The sequence below is a fragment of the Tauraco erythrolophus genome, chromosome 4 (genome assembly GCF_009769465.1).
Source record: "Tauraco erythrolophus isolate bTauEry1 chromosome 4, bTauEry1.pri, whole genome shotgun sequence".
In the NCBI taxonomy this organism is placed as follows: domain Eukaryota; kingdom Metazoa; phylum Chordata; class Aves; order Musophagiformes; family Musophagidae; genus Tauraco; species Tauraco erythrolophus.
The window spans coordinates 60,740,585-60,765,515 of NC_141468.1; the positions used below are offsets into that span (position 1 = coordinate 60,740,585).

The following is a 24,931-nucleotide window of genomic DNA, read 5'->3' on the forward strand; positions in this document are numbered from 1 at the left end:
CAGGGGCCACTGTGACATTAAGGAAAGCCAGTCTGCGAGGCATGGCAGCCAGCCGTGGGCTCCCGCCCCTGCGGCAGCCCAGGGCCTCCTTGGAGCATCTGCCCTCCTCCAGGGCTGAGGCTCAGGTCTCCGAGGTGAGTTTGTATAAAGGAATGGCTGCATGTGAAGAGTGAAGGGGCCTGAGGAGTGTCACTGTGGGGCAAGGGGCTGCCGTGCACTGCAGTACAAAAATAAAGATATAAACCAGAAATTAAAAGGCTGGAGTGGAGTGTCAGGATCACATCCTCAGACCTCTGGCTTGTAACAGCTAGAGAAGGAGAGAGAAAGAGAAAAACGAAATCAACGGCAGGGAAAAAAGTGATCGAGCATGGAGGGGAGAGTGAGAAACAGGAAAAGGGAAATGACAGAGGAAATGAGAACAGAAGAAAAGAGATGAGGAGTGAGGGTGGGAGAACAGAGAAAAAGGAAGAAAAAGTCCACATGATTAACATACACCGACTTCTAAGAGAATAACACTCAGGTCCCACAGCCATGGACAAGGAGGCTCTCAAACAGAGGGAGAGAGAAATGTCAGGCAGCTAACAAGTGCCCTCCACCAGGACGGAGAGTGGCACAGAGCACCTCTGGTTTAACAAGAGCCAGTTTTCCATACGAGAGAGGAATCCTCCTTCTAAAACTTTCTGTACGCAGCCCCATACACCCTGGCCAGGCAGCTCCCCTGAGCAGCAGGCAGAACACAGAGGCTCATTTCGCACACAGCTGCAAGAACATCTGGAGTGGGAACTGGCCGCTTCTGCTTTGCCTTCGACACCCTCTCTCACTGTGCTCTCAGCCTGGCAGAGGTGGTGGGGGAAAAGCCCAGGGAAGCGAGAGTGGGGACAGGAAAATAACAGGCTGCCTTCTGCAAACTGCTCTCGGGCCAGCAGGCAAAGGAGCTGCGGACGGCAGTCTGGAGAAGTGATCTGGCGTGCGTGTCAGGCAGACACACGGCAGGCTTCCCCCGCTTCCCTGTACCACCCCTGCCTCCTTTGCATTCATTTCCACCCCTCTTCATTTCTCTCAGCTGCGCTTTCCTTTCTGCTGCCAGAGCCTCTGGTCCGGAGCCGTAGGGCCTGCTTGGCAGGTATAGGCACACACATAGGATGAGAATGGGAAAAGCCACCTGAGGGATGAGTCAACCTCCCCTCCCTCCTTCCCCTCCCCAAGCTCTACGAACCGGGGCCATACCCACAAGAGGGAAGTGAGTCACTCATGCAGAGCTCAGGCTGGCAGGAGCTGAGAGTGCGGACAGGTAACGTACCTGCAGAGGAGGAAAAGTGAGGAGCAGAGAGAGACAGGGCCCCGAGCAGGGTCCACTCTGAGCCCTGGGGGGTAAAGAGAGCAGAGGGAAGGGGTGCTGGAGGCTGGGGAGTGGGGCAGGATGGGAGGTAGGTGACAGTGCTGGGATGGACATGGAGGGGAATAGGAGGGAGCGTCCAGAGGAAGAAAGAGTTTAGTGCAATCCCGAATAGATGTACATTCTGCAAATAAAAATATAACCATAAATAAACCAAACAGTTCAAAATATAAAGCAGCAGCCACAGTAACAGCTCTCCCCTGTGAGCTTTATCTCCAGAGAGACTCCGGCTCCTGGAGAGGGCTTCCCTCATACCCCACACCTGCCCTAGTCCTTCCCTGTTGCTAGCTGTGAGCTCTCACCAGAAAGGTGGACGGGTCTAGGCTGAGGGATTATTTTTATCATTTTCCTCAAGGATTTGCTGCACCCTTCTCCTCTGCTTCTGCTTCTGCCTCCTCCTCCACCTCCTGCTCCTCCTTCTCCGGATCCTCCTCTGTGCTCTGTGGCCCAGCATGCAGGACAAAGGGAAGAAAGAAGGGAGACACTTGCAAGATGAGCCATGGCAGTTCTTTCTGACACACAGGGGAATAAAGCAATGGTCACAACACTGGAATAAAAAGGGACCTTTCCCCATGGCCAAGACAGCTCTGGGTCAGGGAGCAGAGAGACCTGTCTTCCTCTGCAGCACCAGGTCAGGTTTATCTAGCCCATTTCCAAGTGCTGTGATCCCACTGCCCAAAAGCAGCCATCAGTCACTAGCGCTCCATCCTGTATCCTAGGTGTCTACAGGATGTCAGGCACTGCCACATGTTTCTGTCCTTCCCTTAAAAGGGGAGCAGGTGATCTCCTGCCCCTTAGGCTGGAACTCAAAAAAAGTAAATACAACACAGCAAAACCTTCAGAGAAATCACACCCTAGCAGCAGAGTGACACACACAGCATGGTCATGAGGAGGCATGAGGGGGATGTTAGAGTAGCATGCTAAGTGCCAAGGTCACTTGCTAAAGCCATTTGCCACACACAGCTGGACACCACCACTCTCAACACACGCACTCCTTTGTTTGGGCAACGGGTGTAATTCCATGGTGCTGAACACCAGGACAAGCCACTGTATTTCATCTCTGAGGTGACTCACAGCCACAGTGGAGAGAGGAAAGAATGAGGGAACAAACAAGAGCAAAGAGTCTCATAGGCAATGGGAGCAGGTCCATAGCAAAGTTGGTCTCACCTTGGCTTTGTGGCTGGGCTCAGAGCTCAGGGCACTGGGGGAGTTGTACAACTCTTTGGAGACCACACACAGGAACTCTGTCTGGTCCTCATTCCCATAGTTATAGGATGAGCCAATGTTAACAAGCTAGAAAACACGAAAGCAAGAATCACAAGCACATGTTACTGCAAACATCCACTCCACCTGGGGAGCAAGGCAGAAAGCCCACCATGTAGCATGGAGTCCAATCCACACTCCCAATAGAAAGGCCTCATAGCTAAGCTGAGGAGGCAGCACAGAAAACCAGGAGAGGAGTCAGCCAGGATGCAAAACAGCTTAACCTCACACGGCATTCTCTAAACCTCTAGAGAAGGGGCAAGAGAGCGTCAGTGTGATGGCATCACCAATGACTGACCCAATATATCAGAGAGGGAAGGTGTCTTGCCTGGGGACTGCATGGTATCCGTGATCTTTTCCCCAAAAGACAGCTCCTGCCCAGCCTCCTCTATCTTCTCCATACCTGCTCAAAGCGCCATCCATCCGACATAGTGGAAACCATCTGAGTGAGCTCCTCTTCCTGGCACTGTAGCACACGGTAGACATGCTTAGGAGGCACCTGACAGCAAAATTGCAAACCACGTTGACAACGGTCAAATGCTAAAGGCTGTTGCCCTCCTGCAGAAGGAAGCAGTAGTACCCCTCCTTGACAGACCTGTCCTCCCCACATTCCAGGCTAAAGGGGAGTGGAAACCACAACCCAACTTTCTACTGCGCTGTCACGGGGAGGAAGAACAACAGTATCTCTTCTGGAGAGGAGGGACTGAACTGAGAGCTTCCTGCATTGTTCCCAGAAGATACTGGGCTCTTTCGATGGGGAGTTTGCATTTGTCATTACAAAGTCATTTATGCAAATGCCACAAATGCTGATGAGGTTTTGTGAGCACAAAGTGACTGCGTTGCTGGAGGCTTACAATCTGAGGCAGACATGATGAAAAGTGAGATGTCAGCCAACACTCCCAGAAGACAGATTTTAAAAGGTTATTGGCCAAGACAGATGTGATTGTGCCACAGGATTGATTCTTTGTGCCTCATTTTCTTTACTTAAGTCTTCCACAGACATCTCTTCACCTGTTCCCTCTAGCTTTCTCTACAGGTATCTCCATGCTCTTCACTGTGATTACACTCCCAGGACGCCCTACACCAGAGCCCTCTTACTCACACCTCTACTCCCCTCACAAACATCTTTCCATCTCCCACAGCAACCAGCTGGCTTCTTCCAAAAGCTAGAGGACCCGATTTGCTTTCAGGGGCTACATCCAGCATTACTTCCGGGAATGCAAAACAAGCCTATAACTTGTTTATTGTAACTAAAATGGTGGTAGCCTGTTTCCTACAAGATTTTGCTAGGCAGACATTAGCACATGAATTCTAATTAGTTGCTTCTTTCCATTCCTTGCTGCTTCTCCCAAGTCTGCTCTCCCTCAAGACTCACCTCCCCGCTTCCACACTCCCTCCTTCACCCATCCGACTCTATCTTTCCTTGCCACTTCTTTCCATACCTGAGTTACTGTGTAGTCCTTCTCCTCTAGTCGATCCTTGATTATTCGGATTAAAGGACCAATGTTATAGAACTCAGCTTCTTCTAGGACCCCTGAGAAAGAAAGACGGAAGGACCACAAAGACAGAAAGTTAACAGCCTATCTTTGTTTTTTGGCTTGCAAAAGACGAATTCTGAGCTTCCCAAGGTCAATAGGGAGAAATGACACTCCAGCCTCACTTTTTAACAGGTTCCTGTAGCTTGAAACTCTTACTGCAGAGCATTGAACCCTGGCTTTCTGCATTGCGTTCCTAATGCTCACCCCAATTTCCTTATGCTGGCCACTACTACAGAAACAGGCATTGCCAGTGAAGACTTGTGCTGAGGACTGCTAATGCCTTTCCCAGATAACGGGCCAAGGAGAGCAAATGTAGGCTCCAGCCTCTCACAATGACCATTAGTTATCACGTCGTTCAGGCCCTCTTCGGAAGGCAGAGAATCACGACTAGTTCTGACCTTGTCACCAAAAGACCTTAAAAAATCTCAACTTTCTTCCTGGGCCAGTTGGAGTTGCACCTACCTTGTAGCCCCATATGACTTTGGCTCTCTCCCCTGTCCTTCACCTCAAAGCAGGTAAACAGAGAAGTGTTTTGGTTTTTTTTTCTCTATGGTGTCTGCATCCATCACCTCTCCTGAGACTCACCTGTTTGCTAACAGGCCTTCAGGGAAAGGGAGGTGGGTTCCCAGAGGGTTGGTGAGAGGAAGGAGGCTAGAAGCCAACACTCACATGTCCCCAGGGCAGTACATAGACAATGCAGGCGAGGGGACTGATCCTTCACTACCTGACACACCCCTTCCAATTCCCTCATTCAGCCACGAATCCTCTAACAGGTTAGTTTTATGCCAGCCTGAGTGTCTGTGGCAGGAACAAGAGGCAATGTCAAGCTGTGAACGGGATCCTGTTTACGCTTCAGATATGATTTTAAAACATGTGGATGGACTCTGCCTGACCTCAGGATTACAAGCAATGGCAAGCAGGAATCACCTCAGAGTCCTGTTTATTACAATTCTGTACCATTGCTTAGATACGTTTTTGGAGTTATAACTCATAAGACAATTCTGAAGAAAACCTTCCTTGTGTTAGGTAAAAATATGTAAAACAGAGAGGCAAGAAGACTAATGAACATGCAGAAACTGTGCTTGGCAAGAGCTGGACAGCACAGCCTGTCTTTGGAATTGGCTGCTTGCTAGACTCTAGCATCCAAAAAATAACGAGGCATTGGGAACTGCTGGCTGGTAACACTGTGATGATGTTACTGAGTTATCCTGTTGGATGCCCTGTCAACATCAAATGAGGGATTGGTTTGTGTGGCTTGCTCCACTGGAATTGCTGCAGTCCACATCCCATCAAAGCACTAGTAGTATACATTGCATATCACTGAGTAATGATGGTCTTTATCACAGTCAGTAGAAGAGATTAGCTTAGTCCTGTTTGGTCATCTGGGTTTTCATTCCTAATTGGAAACACTCAGTCATTAACAAAAAACTCATTCAAAAACCTTGGTTAAAAGTGGATAAGCAATAGGAACAAAACAGCTTACTGAATTGTAGAGATCTTGCCTACTTCTGTCTTGGTTACACCTCTGCTGAACTAACAGTCGTGAAGCCACATCACCTGTAGGATGCCTTCCTCACCTACTCTGAACCCTTTAATAAAGGAAATATCAGTATGCTTTCCAAGAGCTGCAGGGATAGCCCTCTCATATTCCCCCCCAACCAATCCCCAGAAGGAGAATGAGAGACAACAAGGTTAACAACAAGTGTCCTGGCTCCAGCAGCGATTTTAAGTGGGAAGTTTCTGAGCTCTGAGACTCACCCTCTTCAGCCATATCTTTATCCAGGACCAGCTTCCCATGACGGAGGAAATTCAGGATGGGTCCAAAGTAAGTGGGATCTCGGTCTATTAGGTATGCACCAGTCTCATCCTAGAAACAGAAACAGACGACAAGGAGAAAAACCCCATGGGAAACTTGTAATCAACCCTCAAATGCTCCAGACTATAAGAAAATACAAACCAGACTATACTAAAATATAAAGCAAAAATATTCACTATTTCTCAGACTCCTTGGAAATCATGGGCTCTGAGAGCCCCTAGCCAAGTCAGCCCAGCCTGGATTTTAACTCTTGTATTGTCATGCTCAGCATGTCCATCTCAGCATGGGCCAACCCTGCTAAGAAAGCCAAAAATTAGGCCTCATGCTCCTTCTGAAACAGTGTGTATGGGCCTGGTGTGAGAGAGCAGAGACATACCTCATAGGGGACAAGGCTGAGTCAGGCAGACACAGCCGGGAGGTAGATCCAGGGGATGTGAGGTGACAGCGAGGTGGGAGAGCAGGGGTGGAGGGGAGATGGCCTCTCTTTTCCCCAGCTCGGGAAGACAGGTGCCAGGCTACAATACCACAAGGTGGGATCTGGCAAGGGCAAATCCTTCCCAGGAAAGAGGGGAGAAAGAGGCGGCGTTTTTCACTCAGTTACTCCCACAGGTCTCAGGGTCTGGCTCCATCCCTGCATCCCTCCCTATGCTCGGTGGGACGCAGTGTGGGAGGCAAACCCAGCCGCCTTACCCGGTCCGACTGCAGCTCCTCACTCTGGCACAAGCGACACAGGAAAGATTTCTGCTCCCGGCAAAGGGTCTGCCTGGTGGTGAGGAAGACGGTGCCCCCCACATTGAGCTTCACCCACTTGCCCGGGGCGCCGGCGGGTGGCGGGATGTCCCAGGTGCAGCGTAGCCCCACGGCGCCCTCCATCTCCTCCCCGCCTTCCGTCATCATCCTCACCCCCCCCCCCCCCCCCCCCCCAGCGTACAGGGACTGCCGCAGGTGCTGCCTGCTGGGGAATGCCGGGACCTGTAGTTTAGCTGCCTCTCCCTCCGCAGCAGCCGTGTTTCCTGAGGGGCAGGGTCCTCCCTGTGACAGACAAGAGGGTCCCGAGGGGAGGGAGGATGCTCTGTGCTGGAGGATATCGCTGAGGCTATTAGGAGTGGGAAAAACCGCAGCTCCACAGCGCTGACGCTCCCTGGCTTTCCCCCTGTTCCAGTTTCCACTAACCAAGGGCCAGCCAGCACTTCGAAGGTGCAGGGTGTTATGCAAAAATCGTCGGCATTTATTTCCATAGACATCCTCTCTGACTCATTAAAAGGTTCTGGGAACTGTAGTTTGTAGAGACATGCACAAAAGGGTGCTGGGAACTGTAGTTTTCCCAGCCTTCTGTCCCTGCATCGAGGATGCTGTAATGAAGAAGGCTACACTGTAGAACATGACCCCGGCCCTGCGGCTGGTAGTTTGCCTGTCTCCAGTCCTGGGTCTTGCCTGCAAGCTTCCTCGAAGTGAGGAAGAACAACCTGCTCCCTGGCAGTACAGCCCGTGAGTGCTGTACTCCACAGCTTTCCCCTCAGGAGATCCATTACTTCAGGCTCCCAGCTCAGTGCTGCAGCAGTTGCCACGCTGTTGTGGCTGCAAAATGTGCAGACAGTTGCCTTCTTCCTAACATATGTAGGGATGCTTCTGGGAACTGTATCCTGGATCTGCATGAAGTGCTGGCAGGGGGCAGGAATAATTTCTCTTTGAGCTCAGAAAAGTCGCTGACTCAGCAAACACTCCCCCCCAGTGCTGTCCTACCAGCACAAACCATGCCAGACAGAGACCTCGGGTGTCCTTCCCCTGTTCTCCTGTCATCCCCGTTTGTGTCTGGGCAAAGGAAAGCTCAGATTTTAACTCCGCCCTCTGTGCAGCGTTACCTCTGCCCCAGGCACGTATCACCCACTGAGGCTGATATGCCAATCCCGCCGTACCGAATCCAGCCCTCCCTCTGCCACTCGCTCCTGCCAGGCTGAGCCTGGAGCTCAGCAACTCAGTGGGAGTCTGTTCAAATGCACTCCTTGGCATGGACACAACCTGAACGAAGCTCTCTCTCCAGCGGCTCTGCTTTTCCTGCTCCCACCTAAGCACAGCCATGCTTGCCAGCAGCTCGAGCATGTTAGGATTGGAAAGGAAAGGCTGATGTTTCGCCTGAACGTGGCCCAAAGCCTTCCTTCACCCAAGCAACTTTCTGGCTCTTCCTTGCCAGGGCAATGCAGCACTGCAGAGATTCCATGGTGCCTTGCAGACACCTTATTGTTCCTGCACCTAGATCTTTGTGTCTTTTGAGGTGGGGGTTTATTGGAGGAAGGGGGTGGAAAAAGAAAGACTGTTTTAGTCTTATATTCCTTTTCTTTTCGTCCTTCCTTCTTCTTTTACTTACAAATCACTCCCTTTTTATTATTACAGGACATGAAGGCAGCGTTACCCTTCCCTCAAATCACCCAGGACTTCCTTCACAAAGATGGTATAACTGTGTAGTTTGCTCCTTCTGTGGAGGAGCGCAAAAGGGAGGAGGGGAAGAGAGAGTAACATGGAAAAGGTTTCAAGATTTCTGACCTCTAGCTAATTTAAGCACAGGAACAATTCAGCTGCTACAGGCTGTAAATTCAAGTAATGCTGATCTCACCGAATTTATATTGGAAGCTGGCCAGCACTAGAGTGACCAATAGGGAGAGGATGAAAAAATATTTTTGCCTGCCTGTATGGAGCAGACTTTGGCCCAAATTAGTGCCCAGCCCTTGGACCAGTCTCCACTGAGCAGTGGTGTGCACCAACCACTGATGAGCAGTCAGACATTCAGACTAACACTGACCTGAACTGAAGCATCACACATTGCAACGCAGCTCTGGGCTGTGGGACCGTTGCCCTGCTTCTGGCTTTGAGTCAAACCATGGCAAATAGGAGAGCTCTGCCCTGCACTCTGGTGTGCAGGGGATGCAGGACCCAGTCTGTGCTGGTGCAGCTCCAGCAGGGAATTAGGGCGAGGACTGTGGCTCTCCGATATGAATGCAGCCGTTGAGGGTGGCAGCGTATAGCCCCTTATCACCTCCTCCAAGAAATCTGCCCTGCCTTTGTTTTCTTTCTTTTCTATCAAGGGTTCACCCTGTCTCCCTTCACTCCTCTCACTGCCCCTCAGCCTCTTGCTCCTTTTTAGGTCCAATCTCTTGTTTTTGACGCCTTCTTCCCGAACCTCTCCCATGCCAATGCTGCTCAGAGGGTCAGACATCGTCTGTACTCAGAGCACACTTTCTTCCATCAACACCAGCCTCCACCTGCAGCCAGCACTTCAAGTCTTGCTCACGTCAGGACCACGGTGTGAAAGGTTGGTTGGTAAATCTAAAGAGGTGTACTATGAGTAAGGAAAGAGGTCAAAGTACACCACTCCCAACCCCACAGCCTTCTTTTCTGCAACCTACAGCACAATTTTTACTAGAAAACCCCCAGGACAAGGCAATCCCCATAGTGTGGGAAAATCTTTAGGAAGAAGTCAGTTCAGGGTGAGTTACCAACTGAAATGCTATGATGGTGGTCAGTGGTGTGGGCAAAATACGGGCTTGATTTGCACACCATCACCAGATAGTTCTGAGACACAACTAGCATGCCCTTGTTAAGGTCCACCAAAATTAAGCCACAGAACAGAGGAGAAATAAATTTAAATAATCAAGTGGCTGCTCCTTCTGCTTTGATGATATCTATACGTAAAGCACATGCACAGAAACAGTGAGACAGCAGCAAGCAAGAGTTCACACAGAGCAGCATGATTGTGTAACACTGTACAGCCCCACTGAGCACCCAGTTAATCACAGGGACAATTGCACAGATAGAATGGGGCAGAGAAATCTGGACAGCCACTCGCTAAATGATGGTGGGGCTGAACAAAAGCTGAGGAAAACAGAGCAGGGGGTAAATGGTTCAGCAGCCTGCAGTGCAAACCTGCAGAAAGCTACACACACTGCAGCGCTCCGTACACACACTGCAGACAGACGAGTAAGCTGTGCACATGGCGTACGATTCATCGCTGACGTTGTGGGGCTGCTCTTAGGGAATTGTCGCATTGTGGAGCAGCAGTGGGAGCAGGGATCCCCATGCGTTCACACGGTGTCACCACTCAGCCAGGCTGAGGACACACATCTGGGATTAAACTTGTGTGATCATTTAGTTAATGAACACACTGTGGCATGAGGCACCGGAGAAGAAATCATCTCCTCTCTCTTCCCTATAGAAGGGGTGAGGAGAGGACAAGTAAGGCTCTGACATTTGCCATTAGGTCAACAGTGAACTGGGAAAACTCCCTACACTGGACTTGGGAGTGGGAGGAAGATAGTTCACTTGTAGCCAACAGAGCTCAGCTGGACTGCCAGCTGAGCTAAGCATATTGGAGGAGGAAGAGAAAGGCCCCATGGCATGCAGGCAAGCTAATCCTTCTCCAGCTCCTTGTGCTTTGTGTGGTCTATGAGCAATGTACCTGCATTCAAAATAGCGTGTAAACTCTGCGTGTGTAGGTGCATCACTTAGCACCTCTGCTGGCAGAGCGCTGGGAGGAGGAGAGAAACCAGTCACGCAGCACCCAGTTGTGAGCTGGGACCAGGAGAGAGGGGAGGAACAAGAAAAGCCCCTGCAGGTAATAGCCATTACCATTGCTGAGGCAGTGGTCCTTAGTGGGAAGGGACAGAAGTGCTGGCAGAAGGACTGCTTTGCGATTTGGGAAAGTTTGCAAGGGAACAAAAGTTTCACTGGGAAATGAAGTGTGAAATAGTGCACCTGACTGCTAGGCAGCAGCAGGGAAGGTAAAGGAAGGCAGCGAATGAAGAAGACGTGAGCAACAAGGGACTGTGGCATTACTGTTGGAGAACCACTGACCAGACTGTTTGTGTTCACAGAGCCCAAAACAGCTTCAGGACAAAAGTACTGCAGATAGTAAAATAAACCAATAAACCAATAAAGAGTTTACATGCAGGCCTGGTATTCTCAAATTTATATAGAGAGCTGAAAAAGCTCCAGTCTCAAGTTAGCCACAGGTCAAGGTGACCCTCTTCCTACATCAGGGCTAGTTTTTAGGCTACTTTTTGGCCACCATGAGCCCTATCCCACCAAAGCTATGCTATTCCCCTTTCCCTGTAGCAAATTGTCCATAGCAGAGTCATGAAGACTAGTGATTTGCATTCATATCCACTTCTCCTCTTCCCAGTTTCCAGCTCCCATAGGAAATCCATCCACTGAGTCAGGGACATAAAGATCTGCAGAACATTTATAGTCTCGGTGCGAGTCCCCTCAGCTATTCCATATGTCCAGTAGCATCTGTTATGGTTCAAAACAGGTTTTTGCAGTCTCCAGGCTTTGAAAATATTGTCTCAGTCTCCACAACGTTCCCAGTGCTTTGCCTGCAACACGAGAACAGATCTCAACTAAAAGGAGGGAGAATATCAGAAGACACTTTAGGACAGATTTTTGATATATGATTTAACAAGGCATACCCCAGAAAGACAAAATCCCTTGTTGTGGGGAGGAAGTTCTCCATTTCTTCTCTGTGGCGAAATCAAGGCAAAGCTAAGCATCTGGTGAAAGATTTGTCAAAAGCTGGGAAACTGAAGAACCACTGAGATTTTGTGGTTCAAAACCCAGCCAGGAAAAGGACAGTTGAGTACTGCTAACCTTGGCACACATACCAGAGAGAGGGAAGGGTCCTGCTGAATGTCATCAAGCCACACAGTCAAAAAAAAAAAAACCAAACACCATACTTCAGCCTAAAAAGCTGGGGTTTTTTAAGTGCTCTCAGTTACAAACTACAATCAGATGTCTATATAACATGCTGACTTCCCTTTCCCCTACAGGAAACAGTTGCTAGAAAATTAACCAACTTGGGATAAAGCAAGGTGTTGCTACCAGTCTTTAAAAACAGTGATTACCTGGGTGGGGAAATTCATAAAGCGTGGGGAGCAGAAAATCTTTCCCTAGCAGGAAGGAGATAAAAATTAATTAAATCACTAATTAGATCCAGAGCTGAAAGTCTTCACAATTTGTAGGGCACACTGTAACCTGCAAAGGAAGCCCTTTTGGAAAGCCTAAACCCAAAGAACTACATGGAAGCTGGCAAATGTAAAGGTTTATTATTTTATGCAGACCTGTGTCTTGCACTGCATGATAGCGAGTCATTTATTTCAGATCCCTGTGCACTCCGTATTCTCAGCACTTGCTGTAATGCCAGCCCCAAGCCCTTGAAGACCTAAGTTGTTAGACTGGATTTAAGTAGAGAAATTGAATGCTTTCAGTCACTGGAAATGGGTGGAAAGGGTCAGGCTGTGTATGTGGGCAGGGAGGACAGAGGAAGAAATCATCTGGACAGTGAAACTCTAGCTCTACAGGAGGTGAGCAGAAGCAGAACTTGTGTGCATGCAAGCCAAGCCTAGGAAGAAGCCAGGGCTGCAGCCAACACTGGCCAAAGGAAATGTGAAGAACACTCTCCAATAGAAAAGGATACAGCCCTCATATTCAGTGGCTAGGAAGGGACCCTGCAAATCTGTGACCATAAGCATCCATAGCATCCCCTAGAAAGCATGACCCCAGGATCCTCAGATGTCCACAAGTACCTGTTGCTGCAAAACCAAGAGCAGAACCTGTCTCGTTAACTTTCTAAGTTACCCTTGGTCCACAATAGGTGCAGGCTATTTGTTCTCTCTCCTAGAGAGAACAAATTCTTAAACATTGTCAGGGACACCAGGATTTCACTCTGAGATATGAGAGAACGGTCTTGAGCAAAAACACCTGCCATTGTGGGCTATTCCTCTTCAGGTCTCAGTTCCCCTAAGTCTTTTAAGGTTACATGGTAAGTCTCATGGAAAGAAGGGAAACACTCATGCAGTCCAATTTTCACCATGCGAACTGACACGCAGTCTTTGAAGAACAGAGCCGTGACTGACTAACGTGGACTTTTAGGCCAGACAGCAAATGGACAAAGACTGCAAGCAGGAAGATGGTGAAAAGTCCCAAGAGAGAGGCATGCCACTGTCTTTCTGGGGCCAAAGAGCTTGTTGACAGTAAGAGAAGTAGTCCTACTCGTAGAGAGAAGGAAACATCTCATTTGAATCATCAAAACAAAGCGATCTCATAAAAATAGAGTTCCTGAAAAGAAATCACCCAAGCAACACTCACATAAGCTCCATTCAGCAGAAGGACCTTGAAACACATGTTTATTTACACTTTTTTAACCCTAGAATCTCTTTTTTTTTTTCCCCCAAGGGGGATTTTGGACCATGGGGGTACAAAACTGGCTAAGTACACACTGCAGTTAGAGCCCAAGTGCAAGAAGAAATCCAAATCTAAGCACCAGCCTGGAAGCCATATTTGCTCCTTCAACAGCTATGTCTTTCCCCAATGTTTTGCATTCAAAATGGCCATAAAGTGCATAGATGGCTTCTAGGACAGAGGCAAACAGCACGGTCATGAGGCACAGTTATACAAGTATGACTGTCCTGTGAGTGAATATGGTGGAATGTCCTGAGCCACGAGCCTGGCTTGACTCAATCACTTTCCCATGCTGCCACCAGCACTAATTCCTTTCCATATGATACAGTAAAAAGGCCACAGAATCACAGCACAGCTAAGGTTGGAAGTGACTTCAGGAAGTCACCTGGTTCACCCCACCTGCTCAAGCAGGATCACCTAGAGCTGGCTGCCCAGATCATCTTTATGCACCTATGCAGCAGTGATAGGGTAAGGAGAAAGAGACAAAGCACCACATGCCCATACTTGTTATTCAACACCTTCACCTCATGACACTTAACCAGGAATGCTAAACCCATCTTTTCCAAATCCTGTTTCAAGGCAAATTATCTGCACAGGTGGGAGACAAAGCAGCTTATTACACTGTCTTTCCCTTTCCCTCAGAAATAATATTTTCAGGCTGTGCCCTCATGTACCATTCCACCCAGGACCCATCGTACACAGCAACATCTGGTTTGCCACAGAGGTATGCCCCCAGAGCCACATGGCAGGCAGTGACCCCAGAGCCACATGTGGCTACCACCGGCTTTAAGAGGTCCACCTTCTTCTCCTGGAACAGGCTGCGGATCTGCTCAGGGGTCTTCTCTAAGCCAGACTCTGTGAGGAAATCTGTGAAGGGGATGTTCATTGACCCAGGGACATGACCAGGCTCAATTCCTGGAGAAAAAGCAGTACAGACAGGAATTAACTTCTACTGTCTAAGACAAATCCATTGCAAAACCCATTCTCTGTTTCACTGAGAGGGATATTTATTATTTAGCGCATGTGGTTAAAAAAAACCCATTTATTTTTGTTAACTTTTGCTTTACTAGATTACTGATTACTCAGGAAGGACAGCTCTAACCTTCAGATTATTACATAGAACTTGACAGGATTGTGTCCATTCCTCCTTTCAGTTCCCTCCGCATCTTTCTCACCTCAAAGCATCCCACTCTGATCAGGCACTGACTGAAGTACCTTCACAGGCCCTTCTGAGGAGAAGAGTAGCATCAGTACATGAAGAGACCAATGAATATCTCTGAGGTGTACAAAAGCTATGTTCTTCACCATAGACCTTCATAAGAAAAAAAATACACAGCTTCCCTACTCCTGCATTTTCTAAGAACAGTGCTTGCTAGTCAAAAGGAGAGGAAGACAGGTGGACACACTACCTCAACTCCCATCCCATGAAGGGCAACCATACTTCCCTTTCTTATCTCTGCAAGAGTCAAAAGGATGGGCACCTTGAATGAAGCCCCTTTTTATTATGCCAATGTCTCAGGAGTCACATTACCATCTCGGGGCTCTGGCTCAACTCCCCGGAACCGTCCTGCAGCACGCGCATCCACTAGTTGGAAGCGGTGGGAATCCAAGTTATCTAAGACGTCCTCATACGTTTTCACCAGGGACTTGTCCAAGGAGGCATGGAACTCAGAGGGAGCTACCTGGCTTTTCCCAGAGCTCAGCGCATTCCCCTCGCGCTGCCAGTTCTTCAGGCCACCATCCAGAAGGGAGACGGCTTCATGTCCGAAAGCCCGGAACATCCACCACACCCGGGGTGCTGAGAAGAGACCTTGGTCGCTGCCATCATACACCACAACATGGGAATCATTCCCCACACCCAGCTTCCCCACATACTCAGCAAAGTCATCAGTCTTGGGCAGCATGTGATCGTAAGGTGAAGTACGGTCGCTGCACTGGTCAATGTCAAAGAAAACTGCACCAGGGATATGTCGCTCCTCAAATTCCCGCTTCGGGTCACGCTTCATCTTTGGCAAATACCAGGATGCATCCACGATTCTCAAGGCCAGACCAGCTTGCTGGGACTTGATGGCTTCTGAAAGCCATTTTGCAGACACCAGAGCACGGTAGAGGAGTTGCTGTGACATGGCTCCTGAGTCCTGGCTGAGGTTACCTGATTCCTTTGGTCTGCCTGAATCCACCTGACTGCAAAAGGAAGAAAGTCGCAAATTAGAGACCAGCCTTACAAAAAGCAACTGGACGAAGATCCATTCTGGGACCAAAGACCTGTGTCTGCACTGAGGTGCTGGCTAAGCCTACAGTGAGGAGTCTGAAATGCCGCAGCCCTGAAAATAAAGTTTCACAGAGCTCAGCCCAAACTCTGCCCCGAGCAGGACAGCCACGGCACAGCTCTGCCCTACGCCCAGTTCCCCACAGCCCACTGGCCACCTCTAGCAACCACCAGCCAGTGCTGACAGCAGGGAGAGGGGCGCGGGGCAGCCCCAGGGACCCTGAGCAGAGGGGACCGAGCACCCCGAGCTGAGGCACGGCCCCATGACGAGGGGAAGCTCTGCCCCACCGCTCTCACCGCCCCGAAGCCCATCTCCAGCCGAGGCCTTACTGGGGCCCTGGCGCCTCTCAGGCAGGCCGGACCTCGACCCCCACCGCCGCCCGCTGCGCTCGCAGTGCCCCTCCGCCTCGGACACCACCAACTCCAGCAGCGGCGGGGCCGCGACCGCCTCCGCGTAACGGCAGAGGAAGGAGCGGGGCCAACCTGCCGCGCCGCCCCACCCCGTACCTCCGTGACGGGCCTCAGCCGAGCAGCACCCACCCCCAGTCCCCGCCAGCCACAGCCACGGCCGCAGCCACGGGGCGGGAGCCGGGACCCTCCCAGCGGGCCGGCCCATGGCGGCACCGCCCGGCCCCGCACCGCCCCCTCGAGCCCCGCCTCCCGGCCCGCGTCCCGCCGCCGCCGCCATTTTGTGCGTGTGGGTGTGCTTGTGTGTCCCCCGGCGGCGGCGCCCCCTTCCGGCGCGGGCGCTCTGAGATGGCGCCGCGGGTGCTTGGCGGGGCGCTGGTCACTGCCAAATGGCTCTCGGAGGCGTTGCGGGCCGGGCGGGTGGGGCCGGGCCTGCGGGTGCTGGATGCCTCTTGGTACCCCCCGCAGGAGCGAAACGCCCGGCAGGAGTTCAAGGAGAGGCACATCCCCGGGGCGTCCTTCTTTGACATCGAGGAGTGCCGGGACCAGTCCTCCCCCTACGACTTCATGCTGCCCAGCGAGTCCCACTTTGCCGACTACGTGGGGCGCTTGGGAGTCGGCAACGACACCCACGTGGTGGTGTACGACGGGGACGAGCTGGGCACCTTCTACGCCCCCCGCGCCTGGTGGATGTTCCGGGCCTTTGGGCACAAGGAGGTCTCTGTGCTGAATGGCGGCTTCAAGAACTGGGTGAAGGAGGGTCACCCCGTCACGGCAGAGGTCAGCCAGCCCAGTCCGGCTGTCTTTAAGGCCAAGCTGAACACGGCCCTGCTGAAGACCTTCGAGGAGATGATGCAGAACGTGGTGTCCCTGCGTTTCCAGGTGGTGGATTCCCGCCCCGAGGGCCGGTTCCAGGGGACTGAGCTGGACCAAGGTAATGGAGGTGGGAATGGCACCTGCCCCCTGCACCGGAGTGGGATGAGTGTCGATACTAGTCTGGGCGTAACGACTCCTGCCAGCCAGCAAACAGATTTTCCTAATGCACAGGCATGCCTCAGCCTAGCTTACTGATTTACCTTAAGGGATCTACAATTGAGCATTCAGATCCCAGTGCCCTCGCAGGTTGCTTTTCTTATTAGTTGTGAAGTTGCAGGAATAAATAGCAGAAAAGGCCTGTAGTCACTTGGCTTCAGGATCCCCTGTCCCACACCCTGCAGAAGTTAATCAGACAGAATGCAAACGCAGGAGGTGAGAGCTCCCAGAAGGTTTGTTCAGAATCCTATCTAATGCTAGCAGACACGCACAAACTATCAGTATTCATACAGGCACCTCTCCATAATGAATGCACCAGCAAAAGCCCAGGTTTTAGGCAATACAGTAGCTCAAGGGACATTTTCCTTCTTGCTCTGGTTCCCAGCAAACAGAGAACTTGCTTGAGCTGATCTTTGTCATTTTGCTCTCTGACGTTAAATCTAACAAGCTTAAGTAACAAAAGCCCCAAATCCTTCTCAAATGTATGGGCTGTCAACCTCTCTCTTTTGAATGCCTCAAGTAACAGTAACAAAAATTGATTTTGTGACCTCAGTAGAACACTGGATGTGTAAACAGCAGGGGTGGAAGAAGTCCTGTGCAGTGAGGACAGCTGGTACAGCCATGTGCCTAGAATGAAATTCAAGTTGGTTGTTAAAGGAGGCCCTTAGTGTGTCACTTAAGCCTTGGTATATCCCAGAGTAACTTCCCCTCTGAAAGGGAATCATAGAAATGGTTTAAACAAGAAATGCAGAGTTTCAAAAACAAAGCTCAGAAAAGCTCAGCAACAGTTGTTGGGTCTGATTTGAGCTCCATGCTGCAGGAGCGGGCACGCAGCAGGCTTCTGCAGTCCTGAGGCAGCACTGCTGCTACTGACTTGCATGCAGGTCATCGTTCTGTTCTGGCTGTTTTCTGATGTGTGTGCTGCTGTACAGCCATTGAGTGTAACACCGTGTCCTGAAATAAATTCCTGCATCCGAACCTCAGGAGTGTTTGGCCGTAAAGAGCTCTTTACACTTGGTTTGCATAAGTGTCTACAGGGAGCACCCTCAAACATGCTCAACCTGTGCAAGACAACACGGAGGGTGAGAAAGGTAATGAGAGTAACAGAGGAGACTGTGGCAGGGAGAGAGGGGGTGTTAGGCTTATCACTCATTCCAATTCTTCACCTACTGCAGCCCATCAAAGTGAAGGTGGAATTTTAACCTCAAGATGTGAATAAAACACTCTTCCCTGGGAGCTGGTGGATTTCACGTTCTCTTTCCCAAAGTGAGCATTGTCACCAGGTGACAAATACCACAGCCCCTGAAAGCATCTTGCAAAAAGATTTTTCCTTTGAATTGAGTCAGCATGGAACAGTTTATTTGTGGTGGTCCAGTTTTGCTTCCCACAGCAGATCCAGCAGGATAAGTACTCCAGCTGCAGCTGCTCATTCTACAGGAGCTTGACAGCCTTCTGAACCAGCCTAGCCAGTAGCTGCACTACAGCCAGCAGTGGGTACAGTGCTTACACCTAAAAGAGCAATTTGAAATCAATGCTGATTAATTACAGGGGTCATCCAATCAGGGAGGAGAAACGTTGCCTGCAATTTAGAGAAGAAGAATGGTCTTGAGGTTAAGGAACTTGCTGTGTTCTCAGGTGATTTCAGTTTAATTATTGCCTCAGCTCTTGACTTCCTAATTAAGTCAATTAATCTTTCCAGTTCCATGAACTCCATCTCTAGAAGAGGCTAATTTCAGCTGACTCTGTTGCCTCTTTAGTTTTTCAGTTCCTTGTGGTAGGAATTAGCTGTCCCTGTTTTATTTTTATGCAACAGCTACCTTGCTGGGATTTAGACCTCTGTAGTGTTTTAAAATAAGCCATAATATGTGGCTAATTTTTAGTTGCTGGGAGAGGTTTACCCAGGTTGCCAGGGCAGAGAAAAGTGGACAGCATTTCTGTAAGCCAGGTCTCATAGGTCTTCAACGCAGATATTGCTTTGTATGGAAAAACCTTGGATGTTCTTGCCTGGTGTGCAGCATAAGCCCATCAGATGTGCATCCCTGACCTAGGCACTGAGTGGTTAAAGGTGTCCCTGCACAGTGCAGTGTTTCTGGAGGAACTAGCAACTCGGGCCTGATCACTAGCTGTGATTCAGCAGTGGCCCAGCCAGGTTCTGCAAAGGCCTGCTTACTCAGGCGCTGTAGGATGCAGGTCTGTGGAACCAGCCTGAACTGAGACAATCCCAGGCAATCCAGGGGCAGATGATAAAAATCATTACATGATGGTTACCAGTGCTGACTCTCTCTGAGTATTGGGCACTGAAAACTGAGGAACAAGAATTATAGCTAAAAAAATACATACAGAAAAGTTGCAAATTTCTGAATTCTTTTACAGACACCCGAGAACAGAGGGGAAAGTTGCCAGACAAGAAATCTGTCATCTGAAAAGAAAACAAAGCCAAAGTAATTTCACAAGCTTCCAATTATTTTTCTTCTCATTCTCAGCCCTTGGGTAGTCCTTGTCTCCCTTGTGCATATACAACTCTTAAGGTTTTGCCTATTTTCCTTGCCCTTAGTCCTCCCTGCACCAAACACAAAGTTTTTGCTCAGATTGAATGTTCAGTGGCAGTGGGAGTGAGAATGAAATGGTGCTTCTTCCTTCTCTTCTCCAAGTGGAGTCTGCAGCTGGGAGTGGACTGACTACTTCGACCATAAAGTAATACTCAAGGCACAACATGGAGAGTGAGAGACCAGCAAAGACTGTTTCAGCCCACAGGAAACTACAGTCCAAAGCTGTCTATTCATGTGACAAGGTTGGCAAACATCAGCTGCCACAAATAGCACCATGGACCTGCTGGTTCTTAGATTTGACTCTTCTGGGTGTATATCCGCACAGTATTTTGACATCGGTGGCAAAGTCCTATTGATCTGACTGCGAGGACTTCTCAGGGAGTTGGCCAGGACCAAGCTTAAAGTATTCCTTCCAATGAGTTCACCGTAGGTTAGGTGAGATCACTAATGGTCCCTTCTGAGGCATACAGTTTGAATGGAAGAGAGGTAAAAAAAGGAGGCAACAGAGGAGGCATTTGGAAAGAAACAGCTTTCTGCAGCTAGCCAACTCCAAGGCCACGGGGAGTTAAATGTGAACAAGGCATGTCTTTTATCTTTTTGATGTTAAGAAATTCCATCTGGAGCTTTCATCGAAAAGGGAAAAGCTGGAGAGCAGGGGCTGTAGTCTTAGATAAATAGCCAACAAAAAAAAAAAACATATTTAAGCAGAGTATCTTAACAGATGTGGAAAAGGGTATTAAGCACTGAAGAAGATAATATATTATGGGTTACAAATTGTGAGGGAGGATTGCCAGAAGCCAAGCTGAGTGAGACTTGGCAAAAGGAATTAAAACAAATAACTGGAGCAAAGTGAATAAAAAGAGAACAAGGAGACAAAGTGTAAATGGGGTTGCTATGCAGTTAGCAGGGGTTCCAGATGAAAGATTGTTTGTGTACAGCCTCAGAATTATACTGAGTCTGTGCTACCATGTTGTTTTTTTTCTTCTGAGGATAAGTCTGCGGAGTAGGGGGAAGGGTAGCAAGAAGAAGGAGAAAGGAGCAGAAATAATGATTTCTAAAGAGGGAGTATAACCAAAAGATATCCGTGTGCTAAAGAGGGAGCATAACCAAAAGATACCCACGTGCTCAGATCTGTGAGGCAGATGATCTCCATCCCAAATATGCAATGCCATGTGACATTGCAACTCCAGGAGGCAAGAATTTAATAGATTCAATCAGAACATGGTTCTGTAGGACAGAAGCACTAGCAAAGTTTGTATTTGTATTTAGGATAGGAGGTACAGCTCAACCTGGGCAGCTGTTGTTCTACTACCATAACAAGTATAGACTGGAAAGCTTTCAAAAAACTCTTCAAGAAAAATTATTTGAAACAAATGCAAAATTGAATACAATACCTTGGTAAACTTGCACTGCAGCTAAGGGTTCGATTTCCTTGCCAACATAATTGATTTGCTGGCTAAGTGAAATGGGAACATGCATGCCTGGAAGTTAGGTTTGATCTTCTCTTCTAGCCTCTTCCAGAAGCACCTACGAGGTAGGCTTGTTCCATTTGAACTTCATTAATACTTTGGACATAATATTAGAGGAGCAATTATTAGTTCAAAGTGAGAAGAGGGCAAATAGCACAAGTACTCTTAGATTCCCAAAAAACTGACAGAAAGGGAAATAGAGGAGATAAGAATAGCTTGTGCTAAAAGCAGATCTGTGGGACTGGATGTTGCCAGCACGGTCCCATCGTTATGCTTCTATGTTTTATTTCATATTTTTCTGAATCATTGAGGACTGCAAATAGGGAGTTGCTACTGAAATGTGCTGCGGGCACAGACTTGGGAAGGTTTAAACAATCACATGGAGAGTATTATGTGAGGTACCAACTGCCGTGATAGAAGTGACAGCAGATATAATGCTACAGAGAACAAGGTTGGATGCTTAGTAGCCTGAAACACTTAGATGCTTGGGTTTCTCTTACAAGCTGAAGACCCACATTTGGAAGCAATAGAAGACAATACGACTTGGATTAGTTAGTTGAATGCAAGAACCTCAGCTGCAATTTGGCCTTGACAACAGCAGTTATTTACCTTCTGTCCACCAATAGAGATGCCTTGTCCAGAGCCTGGTGATCACCTAGAACTGTTTCTAGAATGGCTGAGACAGTGAGAAATATATCTAACAAGCTCTTACTTGGTTTAGGCTAAGGGCATGAATCTGTTGGGAGTGCTTAGTGCTCGCCATCAGTATGTTGGAGCAGCAGCAGAAAGGGAGAAAAACCACAGGGCAGTGTTAGCTCAAGGATAAATGGTGTATGGACTGACTGTAATGAACTTGACATTGGAAATGAATATTCCTCCTCATATGAGCAAGGAGATACCTTAGTGGGAAGTTTCATGGCAAGAATCCAAACTAGTTCAGAGATGGATGCTTTTGTGAGAGGGAGCCTATAAAGTGATCACTGTAGTAGCTGGGAGCCAGACTCTATAATCCTAGTGTTCCTTCCTGGAGTTTCTAAGGGTGACTGCATGAATCTGGCATAAAGTATGCTCTGTGTCATATGAGGCAGGAGCAGATGTATCCTCTTCCCTATTCAGATCCCAGCTGCGCCCAGCCTTGCCTTCCAGTCCTATGTTTCTCTGCTCTTGTCCTAGCAGAGAGCGAGCTGATAAAACTTCCTCAAACACTCAAGAGCGCTTCATAGGCAGTCCAAGGGATTGTGGTTGTGCAATGTCAGCTCGCTTTTTCAGCTGAACACGCGCACATGTGGGTAAATGCAGCTTCTACAGAATTCCTCATCTTTCACTTGCAGAGTGTAAGCACTGGTCTCTGACTCCAGCAGAGTTTTGAATCTCTGGAGCAAGGAAGTCCTCCTATCAATCAAAGTAAAAAATGCTGTAAAATGCGACTGTTCTTTTCAGATCTACGCAGCTCCTAACTGAAGAGTTGTTTAGGGGTGGTGAGAGTATGTCAACAGCAGTCTTCTAAGAGAGCTATCCAAACCTACCTATTTTAAGATGTGTGAACAGTCTAGAAAAGCGATCATGGCCATGGGGCCTGGGACACCTAAGAACTGTATTGGTGGCCCAGCAGGCTTCTTTGAGGAAGAGCTGGCCCTTCTAGTTCAGCCCCCAGGGCTTCTTGACCTCAGCACGCTTCCCAGTGCCCTAGGATGGTGTGAGAGCGTTGTTCTGCAGCCCACAGATGTGTGTGTTGGGTTGATCACCAGTACTGCAGCAGAGCCTTGCAGAAATCCCTTGCCAAATGACAGGGTCAGAACCATTCACTCTGTGGGAAAGCAGTAGCCTAAGCCAGGCATGTAACTCTCTCCAGTAGGAAGCTCTGCAGTCTGAGAACTACAAACAGGATTTTCTCACACTCATTTTTTGAATTGTTTTTATTTCCTCTCTGTCATACAGACACTATATTAATGAGCATGGGTTTTGCAGTTCTCTGTACTGAAGTAATGAACTGTTTTTTTCTGGAACTGGAAAAAAAATGTGGTGAAAGCATCGGTCCAAAACAATGTCTTTAAAAAAAAAAAAAAATCAAAAAAATCAAAAATCCCCCCCTCAGTACCTCACCAAAACCCTGTTTTCCCCTTATGACATATCTCATCATGTCATGACATCGCTCTGCATAAGCAATGAAACTGCAGAGCCATCATGATGTGCAATGTCAATCTCTGACTAGATATACTTTAATCATTTGACCCGTCAAAGGTTCCTCACCCCAGTCTCTCCCATCTCCTGAGATCAGTTAATCTGGTGACTTCAGCAAGTGGAAAGCTGTCGGTGAAACAGATTACTATCTATGTGACTTTCCCAGGGCTGTCTCATTAGATGTTCAAACCTAGCAAGGAACCATTCCCTGAAATGCATTTTCAATATATTATATAGTGTTTCCTGCTCCAATGGTTGATCCAAAGCCTCTCAAAATCAGTGGAAAAGCTTCCATTGAGTGTAATGGACTTTGATTAAGCTTATAGTGGCAGAGTTTGAATTTCAAGGGCGTGATGAAAATCTTACCTGTCATATTTTTATATCTGCTTCTCTTTAAAGACCTCGTTCTTGAGATGCAACTTTCAACTTGCCTGAAGTGGTCAGTTATACCAGTAGAAAAACAACCCATACTGAGTTCATCCATGGAGTGGATAAAAAGTGATAAAAAATCTAAACTCACTTCTCTGACCTCATTGCCCTGGGATAGCTGACTCAGCAGTAACATGGCTGACTTTAAGGTTACTTTACTTTTCTGAAATATGATTTTAAGGTGACACGGGAATAAACTGTGAACAGATAACTGCTTTCACAAATTTGACACACAAGCTGCACTTCCTGCTTCTGAAAGCTGTGACACACTGCTGGCATACTTGCGGAAGGTCAGAAATGTACTGCTGCATTTCTCTTTACACAGATCCCCTTAATGCCTTTGTTAGGATCTTTTCTGTGGTGGTTCTTTGTTTCTTGTCGCATCTAGGGCTTCTTCAGATTCCTACCTCTCATTGCTTTCAGGGGGGAAATAGTGTGCTAAATATTCTGGAAGTTTTGACTTCAGCAAAGTTAAATAATCTTTGTTCTCTTTTTAGCCCCATACTGCTTTGCATCTTCATCATCACCTGAAACAAATGAGTATCTTGGAGAGAGTGGGAGTATCTGCAGTGATATCTCTTTAATGTCTCTTTTGTAGGTGTCTTTCATCACCTACGTTAATGTCTCCCTACTCATGTTTCCTTTTCTTGTTCACTCTTGCAGGGCTGGAATCTGGTCACATCCCTGGCTCTGTGAACATACCCTTCCACTCATTGCTAACAGAAACTGGCCACGAGAAGAGTATTGAGGAGATCCAACAAATATTCCGTGAGAAGAAAGTGGATCTCTCAAAGCCACTGACAGCCACGTGCCGCAAAGGTGTCACGGCGTGTCACATTGCCTTGGCAGCCTACCTGTGTGGCAAGCGTGATGTGGCTGTTTATGATGGTTCCTGGTCAGAGTGGTTCCACCGTGCTCCACCTCGCTACAAGGTCTCTGAGTTGAAGCGCAACAAGGCCTAGAGGGAGAGTTGTTTCCTGGGCAGTGAGATATAGCAGCTGTCTCCAGCCCAGGGTACATGGCAAGGGAGGAGGTGGAAGTAGAGAAAAAACATGCTGATTTATGTTTTGCCAGTTTTTCTAAGAATGGTCACTAGATTTCTATTGATCTTTTGGTTTCTCACAATGAATAAAATCTACTTCTAAGATGATACATCTGAATATTTCTAATTCTTCTCTGTTGGTCTGTGACCTCCTTGTGCTGGGTGGGAAGAGCAGCTTTGCAACATGAAGGAGTGTTACTCTTTTTCCTGGAGACTTGCAGAAATTGCTGTGGCCTAGTGAGAGCTCAGGTCCATGGTGGAGCGGAACGGATGCAAAGTCCGGGGCTAAAATATAGCACTGGGTGCTGGACA

At 48.5% G+C, this 24,931-nt stretch overlaps 3 protein-coding genes across 7 annotated transcripts; 1 reads left to right on the top strand and 2 right to left on the bottom strand.

Annotated features, from left to right (window-relative positions):
• Window positions 1-273: 273 nt before the first annotated feature.
• Window positions 274-6,910, bottom strand: KCTD17 (potassium channel tetramerization domain containing 17). The gene is made up of 7 exons (XM_086610234.1): window positions 6,704-6,910; window positions 5,956-6,064; window positions 4,102-4,193; window positions 3,063-3,158; window positions 2,564-2,689; window positions 1,699-1,908; window positions 274-307 (listed from the first exon to the last, which is right to left on the bottom strand). The coding sequence occupies exons 1-6, from the start codon at window positions 6,908-6,910 to the stop codon at window positions 1,747-1,749; spliced, it is 792 nt and encodes a 263-aa protein (XP_086466360.1). The 3' UTR covers window positions 274-307; window positions 1,699-1,746.
• Window positions 6,911-7,910: 1,000 nt separating this feature from the next.
• MPST (mercaptopyruvate sulfurtransferase) lies at window positions 7,911-16,084 on the bottom strand. 4 transcript variants are annotated; one of them, XM_086611090.1, is made up of 4 exons: window positions 16,017-16,084; window positions 14,772-15,424; window positions 14,040-14,155; window positions 7,911-11,379 (listed from the first exon to the last, which is right to left on the bottom strand). In XM_086611090.1, exons 2-4 carry the CDS (start codon window positions 15,364-15,366, stop codon window positions 11,350-11,352), a joined length of 741 nt encoding a protein of 246 aa, XP_086467216.1. In that variant the 5' UTR covers window positions 15,367-15,424; window positions 16,017-16,084; the 3' UTR covers window positions 7,911-11,349. The 4 variants fall into 4 exon arrangements, with proteins under 4 accessions (XP_086467216.1, XP_086467215.1, XP_086467214.1 ...); XM_086611089.1 differs by lacking the exon at window positions 7,911-11,379 and adding an exon at window positions 11,394-11,553; XM_086611088.1 differs by lacking the exon at window positions 7,911-11,379 and having other exon boundaries at window positions 12,683-14,155; window positions 16,050-16,084.
• A 181-nt stretch (window positions 16,085-16,265) lies between these two features.
• Window positions 16,266-24,729, top strand: LOC104372061 (thiosulfate sulfurtransferase). Of its 2 annotated transcripts, none has more exons than XM_086611091.1 (2): window positions 16,266-16,860; window positions 24,241-24,729. In XM_086611091.1, the coding sequence occupies exons 1-2, from the start codon at window positions 16,266-16,268 to the stop codon at window positions 24,537-24,539; spliced, it is 894 nt and encodes a 297-aa protein (XP_086467217.1). In that variant the 3' UTR covers window positions 24,540-24,729. The 2 variants fall into 2 exon arrangements, with proteins under 2 accessions (XP_086467217.1, XP_009975944.2); XM_009977642.2 differs by having other exon boundaries at window positions 16,266-16,851.
• The last annotated feature ends 202 nt before the right edge of the window (window positions 24,730-24,931 follow it).